Here is a 19506-nt window from a genome sequence, read left to right on the forward strand (position 1 = left end):
CATGGCTGCCATCCTTCTGATCCAAGCACCTGTCTCTGGTTTTCACTTCCAGGTCCCTGCAGGGCAGACACTGGAAGAAACTTAGTTCTAATGCTTGCTTTCAGCTGAGGTCTCAACTGGGGCCATACAGGGCTAAAGCTGGGAAAAGCCAACCAGGGAGCAGAAGAGATGGCCCGTGATGACCTGCACCCTCCACCCCTGATACACACCTAGAGGTGGAGATTAGCCTCAGTCCTCCCTACACACACACACACACACACACACACACACACACACACACACACACACACACCAGTGTCCCCAGACAAGTCCCACCTTCTCCGGTGGACACATTTCAACCTCACCAAATCGGCTAATTATTGACAGTTGGTGAAGAGGAGATTTCACTTTTTCCTCCTGTTAAACTGCTCCTAATTAGCTCCCTGTCACCAAGCCGGCGCCCGCCCGCTGCAGTCCCCGTTCACAGCGCCTCATTAACCTTTCGCTCCTCTCCTGCCGCCTGCCAACAAGATGAGGACAAAACCAGATTGTGGAACAATAGCTCCCGCTTGTACAGCGGCAGTTCCTTAGCCCCCCCCCCCAACTCCCCAGGGAGCATCGGGGGAGGGGCAACCTGGATAAGGGAGAGTCCCAGAGGACTCAGGAATTAAGAAAGGCAGAGGCAAGGGTGAGTGAGGCTTGGCCAGCGCACTGCTTCTTGCTCCCTGGGAGACCTGAGGCTCATTAAACCTCAGGGTTGGACACACTCCCAGGTAGAGAACACCGGCTGTCAGAATTGGAAGGGCATTTGTCATTGCCCAATCCACACTCCAGTAACAGCCAAGCTCATGGACCCAAGGCCTGAACACTGGATGTCCCCCAAAGGAGTCCGAGACAATGTTGTACATGTAGACGAGACAGAGGGACAGAGGTGACCAGGTTTGTCTTGTTTAGAGTCCTAATCTTCACAGAGGATAGAGCCAGAAAGGCCACCCTAAATTGGGACCTCTTCAACTAGGGAGTCCTCCACAACCTACCCTACCGCAAGGAGCCTTGGGGCAAGCCAGAGCACAGCCCCTGGCTTTACTTGAAGCCCCGATCCTCCTGCCTCAGGCGTGTGCTACTACATTCAGTTTTACTTTGTTTTGTTTTGTTGACCCAGGATCAACCCTATGTGATCCTAGCTGGCCTACAACTTGCTTTGTAGATGAGCCTGGTCTTGAACTTGTGGGGATCCCCCTCCTGCCTCCCAAGGGCTGTGATCACAGGTGTGAGCCATCACCCCCAGGAACATTTAGTTGCTAAACTTGTTTTCAACATCAGAATACAGGCTTCAGGGAATCAAAAGCCATTAGAAGACTGTCCCGGTCACAAGAGAAAGTCGCCTAGTCTTCATGAGCGACCTTGGGCAGGGAACTTATTCTAGGTGTTGATTAGATGCCACTGTCTAACCAATGCTCCACCATACCCTTACTTTCCAGGTCAAAGAACAGACCCCATTCTCCCAGTCCAGGCAGTGAGTTTGAGGCCCAGTAGGAGGCCAGACTGTTCTCATACCCAAGTCCAGAGCTTACTTCAGATGCTACCTGTTGACCCCCTAGGCCCCTCCACCCTCACCAGTTCTACATTAGAAAACAAAGCAATATTCCCACAGAAGGACCCGGAGCTATGAAGGTAGATTCCCTATGAAAGGCAAGAGGTCAAGCGGAGGCTCTTCTGGTCTGCTGATAAATAAGGAGTGTGCTGTCTGGGCTCAAGCTTGGCTTCTCTTCTTATGGTGAGATGTGGGCAGGCTGGGCTGCGTGACACAAACCTGTCTGCACAAAGCTGCCTCTCTCATGACCAACATGAACCTCAGACAACATAATTACCTTTAATGTGCCTCAGTGCCCTCATTTGTAACCAGAAATTTGTTCTGTGTCTCCAGCCAGGTCTCTCCCCAGGGCTGTCAACAACCACCTCTGACTGGCTAGGTAACATTTCGTATTTAACTGTACTTGAAGGAGTTAAAATACAAAGCAAGCAGAGACCTAGCATGTGACCTCAGTCAAGATAACTATAATTGCTATTTGCAATTGACCCTTGGTGCCATTTCAGTAGGCAGAAACACTCATCTGAGAAGAGTAAACCTCTCTCTTAGGCATGGAGGGAGAAATGGAAGTTCTTCCTCTTGCTCTGGGATTAGCGAGTCGGACACCACACCAGTGACAGTAAGCTAGCCACCCTAGTTCCTGAACTTGGTCTCCAGGTCTCCTAGTTAATTAATTAGTACTTCGGCGATTACTTCTGTTGACAGCCTTGGTGATTTTTGGCAAGGTTGGGTCAGCTCGAGCAAGTCCAGACTCATATGGCAAATTCCCCTGGCTTCTGGGACACAAGGCATGATCCCTGTACTGCACAAGTCGTGCCTCGTTAGCATTAATTGGGAGGGTGAACAAAGAAGTGAGTGCCTCCCAGCCAATTGGCTGACGGCTTCGGTGCCATGGGTTGCAGACACAGCCTCCAAATACTCTATAATAATGTCCAGGTTGGGCTGAACCCTGCTGGGGGAGACACAGCTGAGTGGGGAGTTCTGAAGATCACGTTCCTGCCCTCCCTTCTGAAGGACAAAGACCTCATACTGTGCTTCCCACGCCAGTAGAGCAGACAAGGGGGACAGAAGAGTCCAGACCTTGACTAGAGCCTCTTGGAGCAGCTGACTGGACTCCAACCTGTATGGGTGTGGTTCCAGAGTGTCCCCTCCCGTCAATGCTGGCTTCTGTGACTGAGGGCTGGTCCCATCCGTGGCTGTTCTCAACCTTCTTTTCTAATCGAGCCATGAGGATGATACGTGGGGTGACCCTTTCCACTCGGGACAGCTCCTGATTTGATGATCTGGGGATTCTTTGTCCTGGGTCCCTTCCACAGGGAGAGCTTCCAGCACAGTGGTGGTCCCAGAGACCTCAGAATAACCTCTGCCCTATCTCCAGGGCTCATCGGTGCCTCCAGCCCTGGGCTCCAGTGGGAGTTCCTAGGCTCAGCTTGCCAGGGAGAAAGCTGAGGACAGGGGGGAGCTGCAAGCTCACATAGCACACTGCTTACTGAGCCTTGAGTGTCCCAGACTTGAATGCTTAGTAGGGGACAGTGATTCTAGCTCCTACACGGAGCTTTCAGTCTTCACTAACCCCCCCCCCCCCCGTGGCCATTGCCCCCAGGAACCCTGGCTTGCCCTCCCTCCTCCATTTGGGGCACTCCTTGAAGCAGGGCTGTTCCTCAAATCACTCATTCAGAACTGGCCTTCTCTAGCAGTAAACAGCAGTTTGGCTCTGTGCACTCTTGGCCCTTGCTTCTGATTGGTCATGACCTGTACCCCCACCCACAGTTGCACCTGCTGTCCACCCACCCTTTCCACCAGCTACCAGGAAGGAGCACGAGGCTCTCCCCTGCCAAGGCTGGTCCCTTGGGCTGTACACTAGTCCTTTTATCTCTTCATTGCTCTTTCCCTGAAGTTCTCTGTTCTCCTTATTTAAAAGCAAGCAAGCAAACAAACAAACAAATAAAAAAAGCTGTGGAGGTCTGTGTTAGCTCCCTGACAAGCCTCACTCTCGATTTCATAGTCTAAGGACAGGGACACTCTCTAACCTCAAAGACTTTGGACATCCCCAACTCAGTGGGTCTGGCTCTGCCCTTACCTGGTGGCTTCCATCCTGTCCCTGCAGCCTAGGACACTGTCCTACACTGTAGACCTGGACACAGCTCCTCACAGGACACCTCCACTTACATGGCTCCTGGGTCCCCATCCACCCACTGTTGGAACTGACTCAGCTCTGTCCTACCTCAACTCCCCCCTCTTCCCATCTCCATCTTGTGACACTGCAACTACATCTACTTTCTGGTTTCAAAACCAGAAAGCCAGGCGTACATCCTGCCGGCTCCCTTCCCCTCCTGCCACATGCAGTTCTTCACGAAAATCCCAAGGAAGCGGCTGCCCCGCTCTCACAATGGCCCCACTTCTCAATGCCCACTGCCAACAGCCTGGTCCAAGCCGCCATCATCTCTCACTGGATGCCCGCCACAGCTTCCTGATGGTTCCCTCTCCAGAGCTCCAACTCAGCTTCATGAAGCATCCATGGAGACCATCCGTTCACAATCAAGAATCCTTTGTGCAGCTCTTTGGATGCTGTCTCCTCTCCTCTCTGCTTCAGCCTACAAGCTCCCATCACCATCCAGGTCCAGCCTGCTTTACCTGGCTTACGTCATCTCTCTCCACTATTACTCAAAGGACAGACCTCATTCAGGTATCAAATGTACTGCCTTACCTCAGAATCTTCACACCAACTGATCCCTAGCCTGTGTGTTAACTCCACCCCAGCCTGCACTCCCCCAGGACGCACCCTTCAGATTCTGTTTACCCAGCAACCTCTTCCTTTTACCTTAACCTTCCTTGAGCTTCATTTGCTACTACATAGCATCCTGTGTTGCTCTCTGCTGGTCATCTTTGAGAGCTCTAAGCCTCAGCTAGATTCACTCACTGGATTGATTATTGATTGATTGATTGTTTTTTTTGTTTTTGTTTTTTTGTTTTGTTTTGTTTCTGAGACAGGGTTTCTCTGTGTAGCCCTGGCTGTCCTGGAACTCACTCAGTAGACCAGGCTGGCCACAAACTCAGAAATCCACCTGCCTCTGCCTCCCAAGTGCTGCGATTAAAGGCATGCACCACCACTGCCCAGCTTGACTGATTGATTTTTTAAAAAGGATTTTCACTCTGTAGCTCAGGCTGATCTCTAAATGACTTTGTAGCTCAAGCTGGCCTCAAACTCACAGCAGTCCTCCTGCCTCATTTCTTCCGCCCCAACCCTGCCATAGCCTAAAAGGTTGATATTATAGACATAAGCCATCACACCTGGATGCATGCATGGCTCTCCCCACAGAGCCCGGCTCAGTACTGGCAGTCAGAACTGGGTTAAGTCTTTGATAATAAATGACTCCTCACTGTCCTGCCCTGTCCTGCCCTGCCCTGAACCCCCACTGACCTCTGACATCTGCGGGAAAAGGCTGATGGCCAGCGGCAGGGCCAGGCCGAAGGCTGCCAGGCACACGAGGCTATGCACAGGTAGGAGTAGCCGCGGACGTGCTTGCAAGAGAGCTGTCCTGTGGAGAGAAGGAAGGCCACATGAGGTACATAGCCTAGGCTGGCTAGCCATGTGCTGCCAAGCTGGGCCCCATACTACCTCAGCAGCCCAGTATATATCTCTAGCCTAGTTAAAAAAAAAAAATGGTCACTGTCTTTGGGGCTTCTGTTAGTTACCACTGCTTTTCCCACACATGGCTATGAAGGACAATGGTAGACCCAGCCAGGAACCCTCAGCTACATAACATGATTCTTAGGGTGGACCACCCATCTACAATGTGTCTAGCCCCTTGTATATGGTGATGGGGAGGGGTGGACAGAAGTGACTGTCATCCCAGGCTCCTGAAGAAACACACATGTATGAGAGGTATCCTTTAGATATACTGAACAGCAGGAATGTGCCATCCAGAAAGTAGATCCAGAATACACTTGTACACACACACACACACATACGTGCATGTACAAACATATACATGTGACCAGGGATATACAATCCTGTCCTGTGCATGAAAAATGAAGACATCCCACTGACTACCACTTCCATCCAAAGGCCATGGGGTGGGCAGAATGGCCATGGGTAATTCTGCAGGCAGCTGCCTGGCCCCTGTGTGGCTATCACCTAGCTATTCCTGGCTCCTGACTTCAGGACCCTTTGACAGCTACACCTCCCTGCATGATGTAGTTACCATACACTCCCTATGGCAGGTTTGGGGGAAGGATTCCGTGTGCTGAGTTTGAATGACTTCCTGGGACTGAGGTGGGCCACCCTAGCTGACAAGTACCTATTCACAGCATTTACCAGAACAGTCATTTGTCAGGATCTATGGCATTCTGCCCCTGGAGAGTGGATAATGCCAGCAGAATTGAATACCTGGATCATCTGCTAAAGATGTCAGATGGGCCCTAAACCTGACCTCAGTGGCCACAGCAGCCCCACAGGGCTGGCCTGTGGAATACATTACAGCAGTAGCTCTTACCCTTCCCCCACTGGAGCAGGTCTGGCTCCAGTCATAGAGGAGAGGCCCTAGCTGTACACAGTCTAGATCTTATGTGACTTCAAGCTGCCACACATTAAAGGTTTAGATCATGTTGGGAGATGGCAGAAGCTAACAGCTAGGGTCCAGTGGGTGATCTCAGCTCACTGAGGTGGGGTACCCTTCAGGGACATAAGGGAAGTTCAGTCCCTTTCCTTCTACATTTCCCACTCTATAAAGGGGCCAGCTTTGCTCTGCTCCTATTCACACCACATTGGCCTGATGCCCTAGGGCTAAGGCTAGATGACAGGTGAAACCATCTGAAACAGGGTCAAAATACATGTTTTCTACCTTATCTCAGATGTTTATCTGAATAAGGGAAGACTGACTAATCCACCCCTCTGTGGCCAGAAGCCCAATGATGGGAGCAGGCGAGCCCTCACTCACTCTTACCTCTGGGGCAAACTCAAGACCACCTGCCCCCTCAGCAGACAAAACAGTTGAGAGTGGCAGTTCTCAGACTCTCGGTGCACCCTGGAATGGTCTAGTTAAAAGTGGCTCCTGATTCCCGGGACCCTCCTTTTGCTGGCATTAGACCCAGGAACTGGCATTCATGAGCCTTCAGATCACACCTCTGAGAAGTGCTGCCTTCCGTGTTCTCAGTCAGGTGTTAACCAAGACCCAACTGCTTATCAATTCTGAGCAAATCCAAAGGTCAGCCAGCGCGGCAGCAGGTAAGTGTACATCATCTCTGCCGCTGCCACTGCTACCTGCATGAAGGATGGGAAATCCTGGCAGTAGAATTATTCTTTTGCCCTTCTTGGCTGGCCCAGACCCCATGCTCTGTGTGAATGCTGGATAAAGCCTAGGTTGAGGAACTGGGGATTGGGGTAAGGGCTCTCCCAAGAAATTAGAGGAACAAGACAAAGGGTGCCAAAATCAAGCTCAACCCCAAGAGAAGTGGCACCCCATTATCATTCTAGTTTAGGCTTCCTGGGGTGTCCACGGAGGTTGGAATGAGACCAAGACCATCTCTGATCATCTTCTCATGCCTGGGACTCAGTGCTGTCTTCCTGGCCCTGTGACAGTTCTCCAAGAGTATAGGGTTCCTGGAGGCACAGCCTTGAGGGTCACCTAGGGCAGGGAAGGGTGACAGATCCTCTGGGACTTCCTGGAAGCAACACTGGACAAACTCCCTTCCATGGGTGTTACGACCTTGACTCCTCTCAGGGGAGGCAGGCAGGTTGAAGTCCCTTGTGCAGGTGGGTCCAGGGAGCCCCAGGGGTGCAACCTTAGGGAAGCTTGGGGAGTCTAGTCCAGAGCCCCCAAGAGAGAACACAGCAGTATAGGGGGAGGGGAGAAGAGGGAAATGGCAGGCAGGGATTGGAAAGGCAGCTGGGGGAGTTAAAATATGCAGATGGAGAGATGTGCGAATGCCTGGAGAAAGGGAAGACCCGGATCCCAGGCAGGGAAGGAGCTGGGGAGTGGACTCGGGCATCTACCATGAGTTGGGCCCGAACCTCCACCCAGCTTCCACCACCCACGTTCACTCTTCCAGTGTATCCTGAGCTGGGGTTGCAAGGCTTGGGAGCCTTTCTGTCCTTACACTGACACGTGCCTCTGTACCGATGGACTGAATCTGGAGGCCGCCCAGCCCTGGACCTGAACTCAGCTTCCTGGCTGGTAGGGTCTTCAGGGAAGGTGTGGAATATGAGGTTTAGGTGTGGGGGGGGCCACTTCCAGCATAGGTGGAGGTCCCTTACTTCACACCTCAGATTTCTTTTGGTCTCAGTGGCAAGGACAACGGGGCACACAGAGTCTCTTTCCACCTCTCTAATCCCGGCTGGAGGCCCAGAATCAAGACCCCAGTGCTCCTGCCAGAGCGGATAGATAGACTGAGGCCAGCGGCAAGCAGGGCTGCTGCCACACAACAGCTGGTCCCCCCCATTGCTGTGCATTCCTTCAGCACTTGCAGCGCAGCCCTACTTTGCGCTCCATTAATTTGCAAGTCAGCTGCTTTGTAAGTGTGCTTTTGTCTATTCTCCCTGGCTGTCCAGACTTCCTCACCCAACCTGGCTCGGGAGGGTGGGGGCTGCCCCCTCTCATTAGCCCTGAAGTCCTACACAAGAACTCTGGACAGCACAGCTGCCTGTCCTACCGGAAAAGGAGATGTTGGAGTGGTGACAAATGCCAGGCCTGGAAGAGCAAGAAGGGCACTGTCCTCATTTTCTGCAGGGAAACTGAGGCTGGAAGGATGAACTTCCCTACCGGAAGCCTCAGCTGGCTCTGCTCCAGTGCCTGCCACTCCTGCCATCCAGTCCCGTGGTTTTATAGTGGGTATGAGATTGATAAGTCTTTGAGTGTACAAACTGAGTCTTGTCTACCTTAACACTCCTGGGGGAACTGGGACTGCACTCTTCTCCCTCAAAATCATCCCAGGAGCCCCAGAAAAGGACCAACCATTTAGTAGGCTGCCTGGAGCCCCGACTACTGACTTCTCATTTCCCAAGCCCGTGGCTTCCTCCAGGGTGAGCCAGGCTCTGTAGCACTCCAGACATTAGTCTGGGGAGGGTTCAAAGTCAAAATAATCTCCACCCCACCTCCTATAACTCCTAAAACAAACTTTAAGCCCACAGAGCAATGGCATGCTAACCCTCCTTTAAATTTTTGCCAACTCAGTTCCTATGCAAACTGGGAAGGCACTACAGGTCATGTCCCTCTCCAGCAAATCCACACTGAAGGGCAGGCCTCTGGCTGGCCTTGGTTGAACCAGGCTTCTCCCCACTCCTGGGTGTAGTTTTGAGGGACCTGGAAACTGCACTGGCTGCTGAGTTGTTGGAGAGTTGGAGCTTCAGCTGTGCTCCGGCTGTCTGCAGTGGATTTGCCTACTTTATCCCAGCAAGCCAAGTTCTCTTGGGCCATAAAACCCGCCATAGCCAAGGGCTTCTGGATCCCGCAGCTGCTTCTGGATCCCAGCCTGGGGAGATGAGACTGCATTCTCCCTCAGCAGCTCTCCAGAGCCTTGAGCCTTGCGGGACAAGTTTGCAGGAGTCCTAGGCCTCCCCAGCTCCACTGCCCTTTGATGCCTGTGTATATGTCTATAAGAAGATTTCTCTGCCTCATCTGCCAGGTGAGGGCTCTGTCCTACCAGGCTTGCACAAATGACAGGTGACTAACCAGTTTTCAGTGAGCACAGGCTTCAGCATCTCTCCCCCTGGCCCTGGTCTGCCTATCTGTCCTGAGACTCACAGGAGAGGGCTACACCAAGGCCAGATAAACAAAGAACTGCCCTCTTCAAATCTATTTTTTTTTTCTGATTGTTTATTTGTTGTCAGTTTCCATGCTAACTTTCTTTTTTTTTCCCCCCTTCTCTTCTCTTCCCTTCCCTCCACCTTTTTTCTTAAAGTGTTTTCAAAACAGGGTCTCACGTTTTTAGCCCAGGCTGGAACTTACTATGTAGCCCAGACTGCTTTCAAAGAAGTGGCAATCCTGCTTCATCCGTCTGAGTTCTGGGCCACTATACCTGTCCCAGATTAATCGTGTTTAATCTCAATGCTCAGATACAAAGGCTCTGCCCATTTCTGAGATTGACAGGTCTCTCCTGTGGGTGCCCAGGACCTTTGTCTGTTTGTCCCAATGGGCATGCTTTCCTTCAAGCACACTGGATCCTAGAGGGTCCCCACAAGAGGGAGGGGTATCTACCTGCTTATCAGCATGTGCATGCACCAACCAGGCTTTACCCAGGCCCCTTCCCTGCCCCTCCCTCACCAGGCCTACCAGGCCTCCATCGGGGCAGGTGGACCCTGGTTCTTCCTTCCTTCTCTGTTCAGTCATTACCCAGCTGTACCCCAGGCTTCACCCTCCTATTACAAACTCACCAATAAATAAGTAGGTGGTGGCACATGCCTACAGTCCCAGCACTAAGGAGGCAGAAGCAGGAGGATCTCTGAGTCTGAGCCCAGCCTGGTCTACAGGGCTTTATGTGTGCTAATAATAGGAACCCTCTTTTATTAGCACTGTGGTGCCCCCTGTATCTTATGGACAGTTACATGACAAATAGTTGTGGTTTGTCCTCTGAGGGAGCCAGGGAGATCATTATTATCCCACTTTTGCTTTATTATAATTAATTTTTAAAAAGACATGTGGCCTGAGACTCATTATGTAGACTAGGCTGGTCTCAAACTCACAGAGATCCACATGCTTCTTCCTCCTGAGTGCTTGGGTTTACATTCACAGGGTCACACAGACTATGACCCCAACTGCCAGCTGCCCTGTCCCTCCACCAGGGCAGAACCATGCTTTTCCATGGGTGACCCGACAGCAATGAACACCAGCCAACTGCACGGGGAAAGTCATGAGTTTCAACACCACTGTCCAGTACAGCAGAAGGCAGAGTAGGTGCCCCCCACTTCCAGAAGCACACCAGGTAGGGGCTATGGCTCCCCACCCAGCACCCCCCTGTTCCCACAGCCTGACTTACTTCTCCAGCATGGACATGACGATTGGAGGAAGCACCAGAATGGGCATAGGCAGAACCACACGTGTCAGAGCTGTCTCCAGCAGGGCCTGAGGATGGGGACAGGCTGGGGTGAGTGGAGAGCTCGGGGCTGGGAGCATCCACTAGGGAAGCGAATCCCACCCCAAGTGTGAGCTGTGTGCACTGCTGTGTGCACATCTGGCAGCCTGGGCTCGCTCACAGCAGGGCTCACAGAGCTGGATTCCAGACAACAGATTACACTGCTCCACCCTCCTCACAAGCCTTTGAGAAGAGCAGATTCTCTGCATGGGGGAAGGGTAGCTGAGGGCAGCCTCCCCAGCCTGGGATGTACAGGGATCAGGGGTTGGGGAAGTGGTACACAGAGGTCCTAAGATGCTGTCAAAACAAAGCCAGAACAAACTGCTGGGGCCTGCAGAGCCAGGGGGGTTCCCAGGCTGAGTGAAAGCTATGGGTTACTTTTTAAAAATACATCCCTTAATAAAGACAAAGCTATGTAAGAGCTTTGTCTCCTGGCTCTAAGTCTTTGTTATTTTTTTTCTTTCTGTATCCCCAGGCTGGCCTTGAACTATGTAGCTGAGAATGATCTTGACCTCAAACTCTTTTGCCTTCCCTTCCTAAGTACCGAGATTACAGGCATGAACTACCACCCCTCAGTTCATGTGGTACTGGGGATCAAACTCAGGGCTTTGCGTGTGCTAGGTTAGAACTCTTCCAACTAAGCTACAGCCTTGGTAAGAAAAGGCCGGCTTTGTAAGGGGCACAAGCCTTAGCTGAGTATGTTCAGGATCCAGTGGAAATGTGCCCTAGTGTGTGCTTAGGATTCCATGGGATCGTGGGAGACATAGCTTGAGGCCCAGCTAAGGAGCCATTTGTGTTTGGACAGCCGCTGCCCAGAATCCCTTTGAATCATGGGCTCCTGCTCCCAGGAATGTCTCACAACCCATAGATTTCCCCAAGTCTCTCCAATGACACAGAGATAGGCCAAGCTGGGTTGAAAGAAGCCCGGGGCTGCAGAGGAGCTGGGTCACCTGCCCAGATGGCCTTGTCACCTCTACGGTCCTCACAGGGCACCATGAAAGGGTGGGACGGGATAGAGTAGGGCAGATTCCCCCTAATGAGGCTCTGGGGCTGACAGTAATCCTCAGGCAAAGGGTCTTCTCAGGTTTCAGAACGGGAGCCTGTGGGCAGGACGTGAAGGCCTAAAGCCAGGGCAGGGGACAAAGAGTGTACTGCTGGTACGACATCTAGCCCTGGCCCTTACAGGATCTGAATGGGCCCTGACTTGCCCTGAGATGGTTGAAGAAGGAAGAGAAGCTCAGAGGCTTATCAACAAGATCTCTGCTGAGCAACAGACACTGGTACACGTGTGAGACTCTACCCCCTCACGCCTGCCCCTTTGTTTCATCCCCATGCCTCACAGGCTAGTGCTCAGGACAGCAGGACAAGCCACCAACCACCATCAATAGCAAGGCTGAGAAAGCATAGGACATGTATATTGGTGTGTGTGTGTGTGTGTGTGTGTGTGTGTGTGTGTGTGTGTGTAAAACACAAGAGCTATAGTGGGCAGGGCCAGTGAAGAAGGCCTTATAAGGAACCATTTGCAGGAGCCATGGCATCTTCCACAGCCTGAAGCTCCAGCGTTCACAGCACTGTTGCTCCCAGAGAGGTAGCAGCCCTCATACCACTGCCTGCAGCTTCCCATTCACAACCCACAAAGTTGCGAAGGCCTAGGGCATGGAGAGAAAGCCCTGGGGAGGCTCCTCTGCCCTCTCCAATTAACACCTCTGAGGAAGAGCTGGGTCCTGAGGGGCTGGAATAAAAAAAAAAAAAATGGGGACATTTCACAGTGGAGACAAGAGGGAGGAGGTTGGAGAACAGTGAAGGACCATCCAGAAGAACAAACCCGGCAGGGAGCAGACTCTGAGGCCACGGGCTCTCACAGATGAGAGATGGCAACTGGAATGAGGAGAAGCAAGCCAAGGTCCTGTGACCAGAAGACCTCAAGGAACACACAGGCTATGTATGGGATCATCAATCCATTTGTGCAGGACTTAGCCCCTGAGAAACTCACGTGTCTGGCTGCGATCTTTGAGGAGCCCACGAGGTTGCCATCAGCATCCAGGACATCAATCCCTTCCTCTAACTCCCCATACCGCATCAGGACCACGTTGCAGATATTGGCACTGGCTGGAGAGAGAGGAATACACAGAAGGGTAGTGAGGCACGGATGGCTTCCCACCTGGCTCCACCTCCAGCCATGGCTCCCAACCCCCAAGAGCTCTGTGAATCCAGAAAGGTGGAGTCCTCTATTTTGCTTTCAGCCAGGGCAAAAGATTCTAAGGCCCTGTGAGACCCCGGAAGCATTGACCAAAAGTAGCAGGTGGAAATAGGGCGAAGGCTTTTGGAGCTGCCACCTATAGAGGGCGCTGCTCACCTCTCTTCTGGGGCCGGTCTCCAGGCAGGGGAAGCAGATGTGCAAGCAGAGAGAGCTCTCTGGCCCTAAGATGCATCCCCCTGAGGCCTGATGTTCTACCACCAGCAACTCAGTCCCTTAGCTACATAAAATGCTTTTATGTGACACTCCCCAAATTCAGTCCTGCATGTCTCACGAGAGCCAACCAAAAGGCGGGCATCCACAACAGCAGGTGACAGAGCAGACCTCCCGTGCCTGCCCAGCATCCCACCCCACACCCCACCCCCACCCCATCATATGCACAGGACACAAGCTCAGAGAGCAAGTGTGACTTAACTGAAGTCACACAGTAAAGTGGAACAGAGTGGAAAGGTTTCGGTGCCTGAAGCTCAGGTACCCAGAGACAGGATCTGGGGGGAGCAAGCAGAGTCTTCCCAGGCTAAACCTGCACCACTCGGCCACGCCTCTGAAAAGCCCTGACGTCATTGAGACTAGACTCAGCTGAGATCTTGGGGACCTAAGGTCGACAGGAGGTTCCTGGATTCTTAGAGAAGCACTAGATGAAGGTGGCTGGTACAGTTGCCCTGATCCCCTTCGTAGCGATGCGCAGGCCAGGCCCGTGGCGGTGTACTGATATAGATCTGGCCTGAAGTCCTCCAGACCTGCTTCATGATGGAAATGGGGAGACTTGGGGGTGGTAGGTGGGTGGTGGGAAATGTGGTGGGGGGGTGACAAATGCAGAGCCTGCCTGCTCCACTCCTCCCCCCAAAGCGCCTTGCTGTGTTTAAAGTTTTAATTTTTGCTAATTAATGTCAATTAATTTTGTATAATGAGTGTTTAATTTTGGGGAGTGTGTGAGCCTGGGAGCGACTGCAGTTCTGGGCTGTGAACGCTGATTAGCATCAACACCTGCTGCTTCCCCCTCTCCAGTGGGGGGGCACCCGGGTTTGGGGAGCTGGAGGGTGGTGGGGCTCAGTGGGCAAGTGGAGTGGGAGGAAGCCCACAGATGCTCCTGGGACCTGAGCCAAGGGCTGGGGAGCCCAGCAGTGCAGGGTGCTCACAGCTGGGGGACAGGATTCTGCAGGTGAAGGCTGGGCTGGGAACCAGGGCTCTCTGAGACTTGCTGTCCTATTGTAATCAAGTAGGGAGGTGGAATCAGCCTAGCGAAGACCAGGAGGCACTGCAGTCTTTGGAGAGGGAGAGCCGGAGAGCAAACAAGCTCTGAAATGTATTTCGAGCACATATGCTATCTTTGAGTGTCTCCACTGTTTCCACACGATGCTGATCAACGCTCACCACAGCAGACCTTCTGTGGCAAGGGCTGGAGCCTCTGACTCCTGTCCCCGCAGTACACACATTTCAACCAGGGGCCACGTGGGGAGAGTGGTCTTTATTATTCATGGTTTGGGGGTTGGGGTGGGGGGGTTACTGGCGCATGGCTGGCAGAGACAGCAACCCTGTGAAACACGGGCCCCTGCGGAACGACACTGCAATGCCCAGGGCATTCCTATAACAAGGAATTACCTGGCCCCAAAGTCAATAGTGCCCGACAGAGACACTCACACCCTGGTTTGTTTTGAGATGGGGTCTCTCCATGTAGCACAGACCATTCTCAAACTGGCCATTCTCCTGCCTACGCCTCCAGAATGCAGTTTCCACAGTGTCTGAAAAGCCCTTACCTTAACTACATCCAAAGACAGAATTAGGATGGTGGGTTTGAGGTAAAGACTTGGGGCAAGAGGGAAGACCACGGAAGATGATGGGCAAGGTGCATGGGTTTGGGGCATCTGACTTGGGATTCATTCCCGACTTTGTCTCTCTCTCTCTCTTTACTTGGTCTCAGAGGCGAGCTCCTGATAGACCTGGATTGCTCAGGACCCATCTGGCCTCTTAGGTGGCCTTGGGAAGCAGCTCCTGACCTCTGTTGGTGACCTGCCCTCTAGTGGCCTCAGAGATACGCTGCAACCCCTTTGGCCTTTGGGCTGCCAGGCCCTGAGTTCTGAAAAGCCCTGACATCATTGAGTGGGGAAGTAGGGTTTTGTCTGAGAGGGTGGACCCCTACCCTCAAGAGTGCCTTCCATTTCCAGCACTACTGTTCCAGCCAAGGTGGCACAACTGTGGTCCCCAAGCAGGAGACAGTGAGTCCTGTCCCTCCTGCTGGGCATTCCCAGTACTGCACTTAGGGTCTCCAGGAGATCTCAGGAAGACAGGCTACACTCACACTGAATGCCAGTCTCTGTGCCCACCAGGTCAGGAAGGCAGGAGGAAGCTCAAATAACTACAGGCCCCCTCTGTGTGTGTTGACATAGATGAGAGAGGGGAGGCTGGCCTTGAAGGTGACGGTGGGCCAGTCAGGAGCAGGATGGCAACTGACTTTCTCTCCACAGTTTCCAAGTGTGGATGCAAGGACTGCAGGACAGAGAACTACATGTGAGACAAAAAAAAAAAAAAAAAAGTACAACCAGGAGTGGTGACCTGGACCTGAGGTTCTAACACTCCGGAGGGAAGCAGAGGCAGGAGGATGATACGTTCAAAGTCATCATCAGCTACAAACTGAGTTCCAAACTAGTCGGGGCTATATGAGGTCCTGTGTTAACCCTTCAAAGATCACAAAAGAAAGTGATGACCAGCCTGCATCTGTCTCTCAGAAAGTCTCTCCAGGATGTCAATGGAGAAGAGTGGCCCTGCCATTTAAGCTACCTGGATGGAAAAAAAGGGATAACTAATGTCAAAGTAAAAACAGCCCCCACCAGGGACAGCATTCTTTGACATGATTGGCTATGCAGATGACATGTGCCTTTTAATCTTCTCTGTTGCCCCGACACTCTAGTTACAACCAGCCCTAGAAGAAATCATCCTGGTAACAAGTAAGGATGCCTGTCCCACATAGGGACTGCACTGGAACCATTTCATCTGGGTCACTCAATTTTTCCATTTCCCCCCAGAGACCTTCCCAGATCTCTTCTATCCCATTCCAGAGAGAGAGAGAGAGAGAGAGAGAGAGCAAGCATGGGTCTCCCTTTTGACACACCAACAGATCTATCATCGACAATATCAGCAGGTTAATTAAACAGTCTATTAGCGATAATGTTTTAAAAACTGGCACATTTTCAACTCAGATCGACACCATTCAAGACTCAGGCATGACTGACACCGGAGCAATAATACAGAGAGACATCATGAACTGGGGGAGGGAATGACAAAAGCGCTCTTGACTGCCACAGATGTTCTTGCATGAACCCACTGCCATGCAAAACCATGCAGACAGTGCAGCATCCAGAGTCAAAGGGACCATGTGAGAAACACACAGAGCAGCTTCCTCTCTGAGAAGCCCACCTCTGAGCTCGCACACAACAAGAGATCAGTGGGGCCTGGACAAGCAGCACACACCTGTCTCAGAAACTGGCTATTGGGAAGGCAGGCGCATCAGCCCGTGCAGGAGGACTGTGCAGACACGCCCAGGCAGAGCCAGAGGCCACAGACTTGGGGAAAATGAGATTCCATAACTCCTCAACTCTGAAATGCATTTTTCCCACATCTTAATATCCTAAAAGTTATGATGTGTGGGGCTGGGGTGATGGTACAGTTGGTAATGTGCTTGCACAGGGTTGGCCTCAGTTCAACCCCCAGAGCCTACACAAAAAGCTATGTGTGGTGGTACATGCCTGAACCCCCAATGCTGAGAAGGTGGAGGCAGGAGAATACCTGTGGCTTGCTGGCCAGTCTCACTAACCTAATAGCTGAACACTAGATGTCAGCGAGCAACCCTGATTCAAAGAACAAGGTATGGACATGTGAGATGGCTCAGTGGGTAAGACACCTGCCACCAAGGCTATCAACCTGAGTTAAGTCCCTGGAGTCTTCATGGTGGAAGTCCCTACACATTGTCCTTGGTCCTCCACACAGGTGCTGTGACATATGCACACACACACACACACACACACACACACAATCATAATGGCTGTCAGGGAGCAGGGGAACCTTGTCTGCTACCCAGCATAATTGACAGGACCCCCATGGATTTAACGATGGGTAAGATCGCTTCATTCAGTTGTCACCTCAGCCGACCACAGCAATCCACACAGAACTTGAGCTCAAACTTAGATTCCTAATTGTTGCCTGAAACATCTTTTTTAAAACTTACACTATAATGGTGCACGGACACGAAAAGTTATTGTACATGCAGAAGATCGTCTGCCAGATACCAGGCAATGCAATTAAAGGCAGTAGAAATTGCCAAACCATAGATAGCTACCCTAAAGAAATGCTTGCCCATATGCACAAAGAGACATTTACAAGGATGTTAATTATAGTGCTGTTTGTAAGAGCAAATAATTAGAAACAAGCTAAATGTCCACCATTAGGGAACTCACACTGGACTCTCTCCAAAACAAATCGTGATGGGAAGAAAGCTATTGAGAGCAGGCAGGTGACTGTGTCGAGCCTTGTCACTGATAGAGCCAAGTGCACATGTGCATAAACACACAGGTAATGTTTGAGAGGACACCTGTCTCCTAGAGTGGCCAGGGAGGAAAGGATGCAGTTTGAGACTTAGGGCCTGTTTTAAGAGACTTCTACATCTTCTACACTAAATGTTTCTATATTATTTAAATTTAACAATGAGAATGCAATTATGTTTTATTTACCTAAGAAGCCATCTTAGAAATATGGAAGTCTCCAGGTGTATTGCTGATGCTTTAAGTCCCAGCACTTGGAAGGCAGAGGCAGGGGGATCTCTGTGGGCTCGGGGCCAGCCTGGTCTATATAATGAGTTTACTATGCTAGCCAGGTCTACATAGTAAAACCCTGTCTCACAAAGAAAAACATAAAAGCAAAACAAAACAAAACCCAACTCTTTTAAAAGCAAAAAAAAAATTAAATAAATAATTAAAAAGGAAAGATGGACGTTAAGGTCTAATTTTAATCCATATTATGAGTGAGAAACTGGGGAAATACACTGGTTAAGTATGATAAACGAAAGTCTGCTTAAGTAAAACTATGGGAGCCAGGCCGTGGTGGCGCACGTCTTTAATCCCAGCACTCGGGAGGCAGAGGCAGGCGGATTTCTGAGTTTGAGGCCAGCCTAGTCTACAGAGTGAGTTCTAGGACAGCCAGGGCTATAGAGAGAAACTCTGCTTTGAAAAATAATTAAATTAAATTAAATTAAATTAAACTATGGGGAGGGTGAAGGTGACTGAAGCTATTTCACCCCCCAAATTCACCCAGTAGATGTCCCATGTCAGTGATTAGAAAGAGACACAAGGGGCTGGTGAGATGGCTCAGTGGGTAAGAGCACCCGACTGCTCTTCCAAAGGTCCGGAGTTCAAATCCCAGCAACCACATGGTGGCTCATAACCATCTGTAACAAGATCTGATGCCCTCTTCTGGAGTGTCTGAAGACAGCTACAGTGTACTTACATATANTANATAAATAAATCTTTTAAAAAAATTTTCTTAAGAAAAAAAAAAACAACAACAACAAAAAAAAGAGACACGAGACCCAAACCCCAGCTCGTGAGGAATGTCTTTGGGGATTCTGTGAAAGGTCTCCTCCCATCCGACAGGTAACAGGGAAGAGCCAGAGCCTCTACTCCTCTGAGCCCAGAAGGACTGAGACGTGACACCTGGAGCTGCAGCTGCCACACTGATGACAAGAGGTCTAGTCGGAAGAAACTCACAGGACAGTGGGCAGAGATGAGGTGGAAAGGCAACAGGGCTGGAGTCTCCTCCAAGATGCACGCTGAGGAAAGTGGCAAGTTCTTGTATTACTCAAGCTACTCTGACCTCAGCCTCAGTCATCCATACCCATCCAGCCCCAAACAGAATCGAGTTTTAAAATTTATTAAGAAAAAGAGCTGGGGAAGTACTCAGCTGACCAAGTGCTTGTCGTATAGGACCTGAGTTCCAGCCCAGAGCTCATGTAAAAAGTGTGAACTTTCAATCTCAGAAACAGGTGGATCCCTGGGGCTTGCCACTCTGCTGGCCAAGTAGCCTACCTAGTAAATTCCAGACCAGTGAGACACTGCCTCCAAAGGGGAAAAGATGGAGCGGAGGGGTGCTACAGACTTGGCTCAGTGGTTGAGAGCACTTACTGTTCTTGCAGAAGACCTGAGTTCAGTTCCCAGCACCCACACTTGGTAAAAACCACCTGTAACTCTAGCCCCAAGAGATCTGATGCCTGGCCCTCAGCCAGTACTGCACTCATGTGCAGTAAACATATATGTGTGTGTATGCACACACTGTCATAGTCACTGTTCTATTGCTATAAAGAGGCATCATGACCAAAACAACTCTTATAAAGGAATGCATTTGGTTGGGGGCTGGCTTACAGTTTCAGAGGGTTAGTCCATTATCATCACGGTGGGAACCATGGCTACACACACACTGGAGCAGTACTGAGTGCTGTATACCCTGAGCCACAGGCAGAGAGGAAGAGAGAGAGCGACACTGGGCCTGGCTCGGACTTTTGAAACCACTGGTTCTAACAAGGTCACACCTTCTAATCCTTCCAAACAGTCCATCAACTGGGGAC

The 19506-nt window shown here is 51.2% G+C and overlaps 1 protein-coding gene across 1 annotated transcript in view; it reads right to left on the reverse strand.

Moving 5' to 3' along the window:
* The window catches only part of Sfxn5 (sideroflexin 5), a 120163-nt gene that overhangs the window by 11107 nt on the left and 89550 nt on the right, over nucleotides 1-19506 (reverse strand). The window contains exons 11-13 of the mRNA XM_021190359.1: nucleotides 12633-12748; nucleotides 10544-10629; nucleotides 4992-5109 (exon numbers count right to left, since the gene is read on the reverse strand). Coding sequence (XP_021046018.1) covers nucleotides 4992-5109; nucleotides 10544-10629; nucleotides 12633-12748 — 320 coding nt within the window. The remainder of the gene's footprint in view (nucleotides 1-4991; nucleotides 5110-10543; nucleotides 10630-12632; nucleotides 12749-19506) is intronic.

Source organism: Mus pahari, chromosome 2, assembly GCF_900095145.1.
Source record: "Mus pahari chromosome 2, PAHARI_EIJ_v1.1, whole genome shotgun sequence".
NCBI lineage: Eukaryota > Metazoa > Chordata > Mammalia > Rodentia > Muridae > Mus > Mus pahari.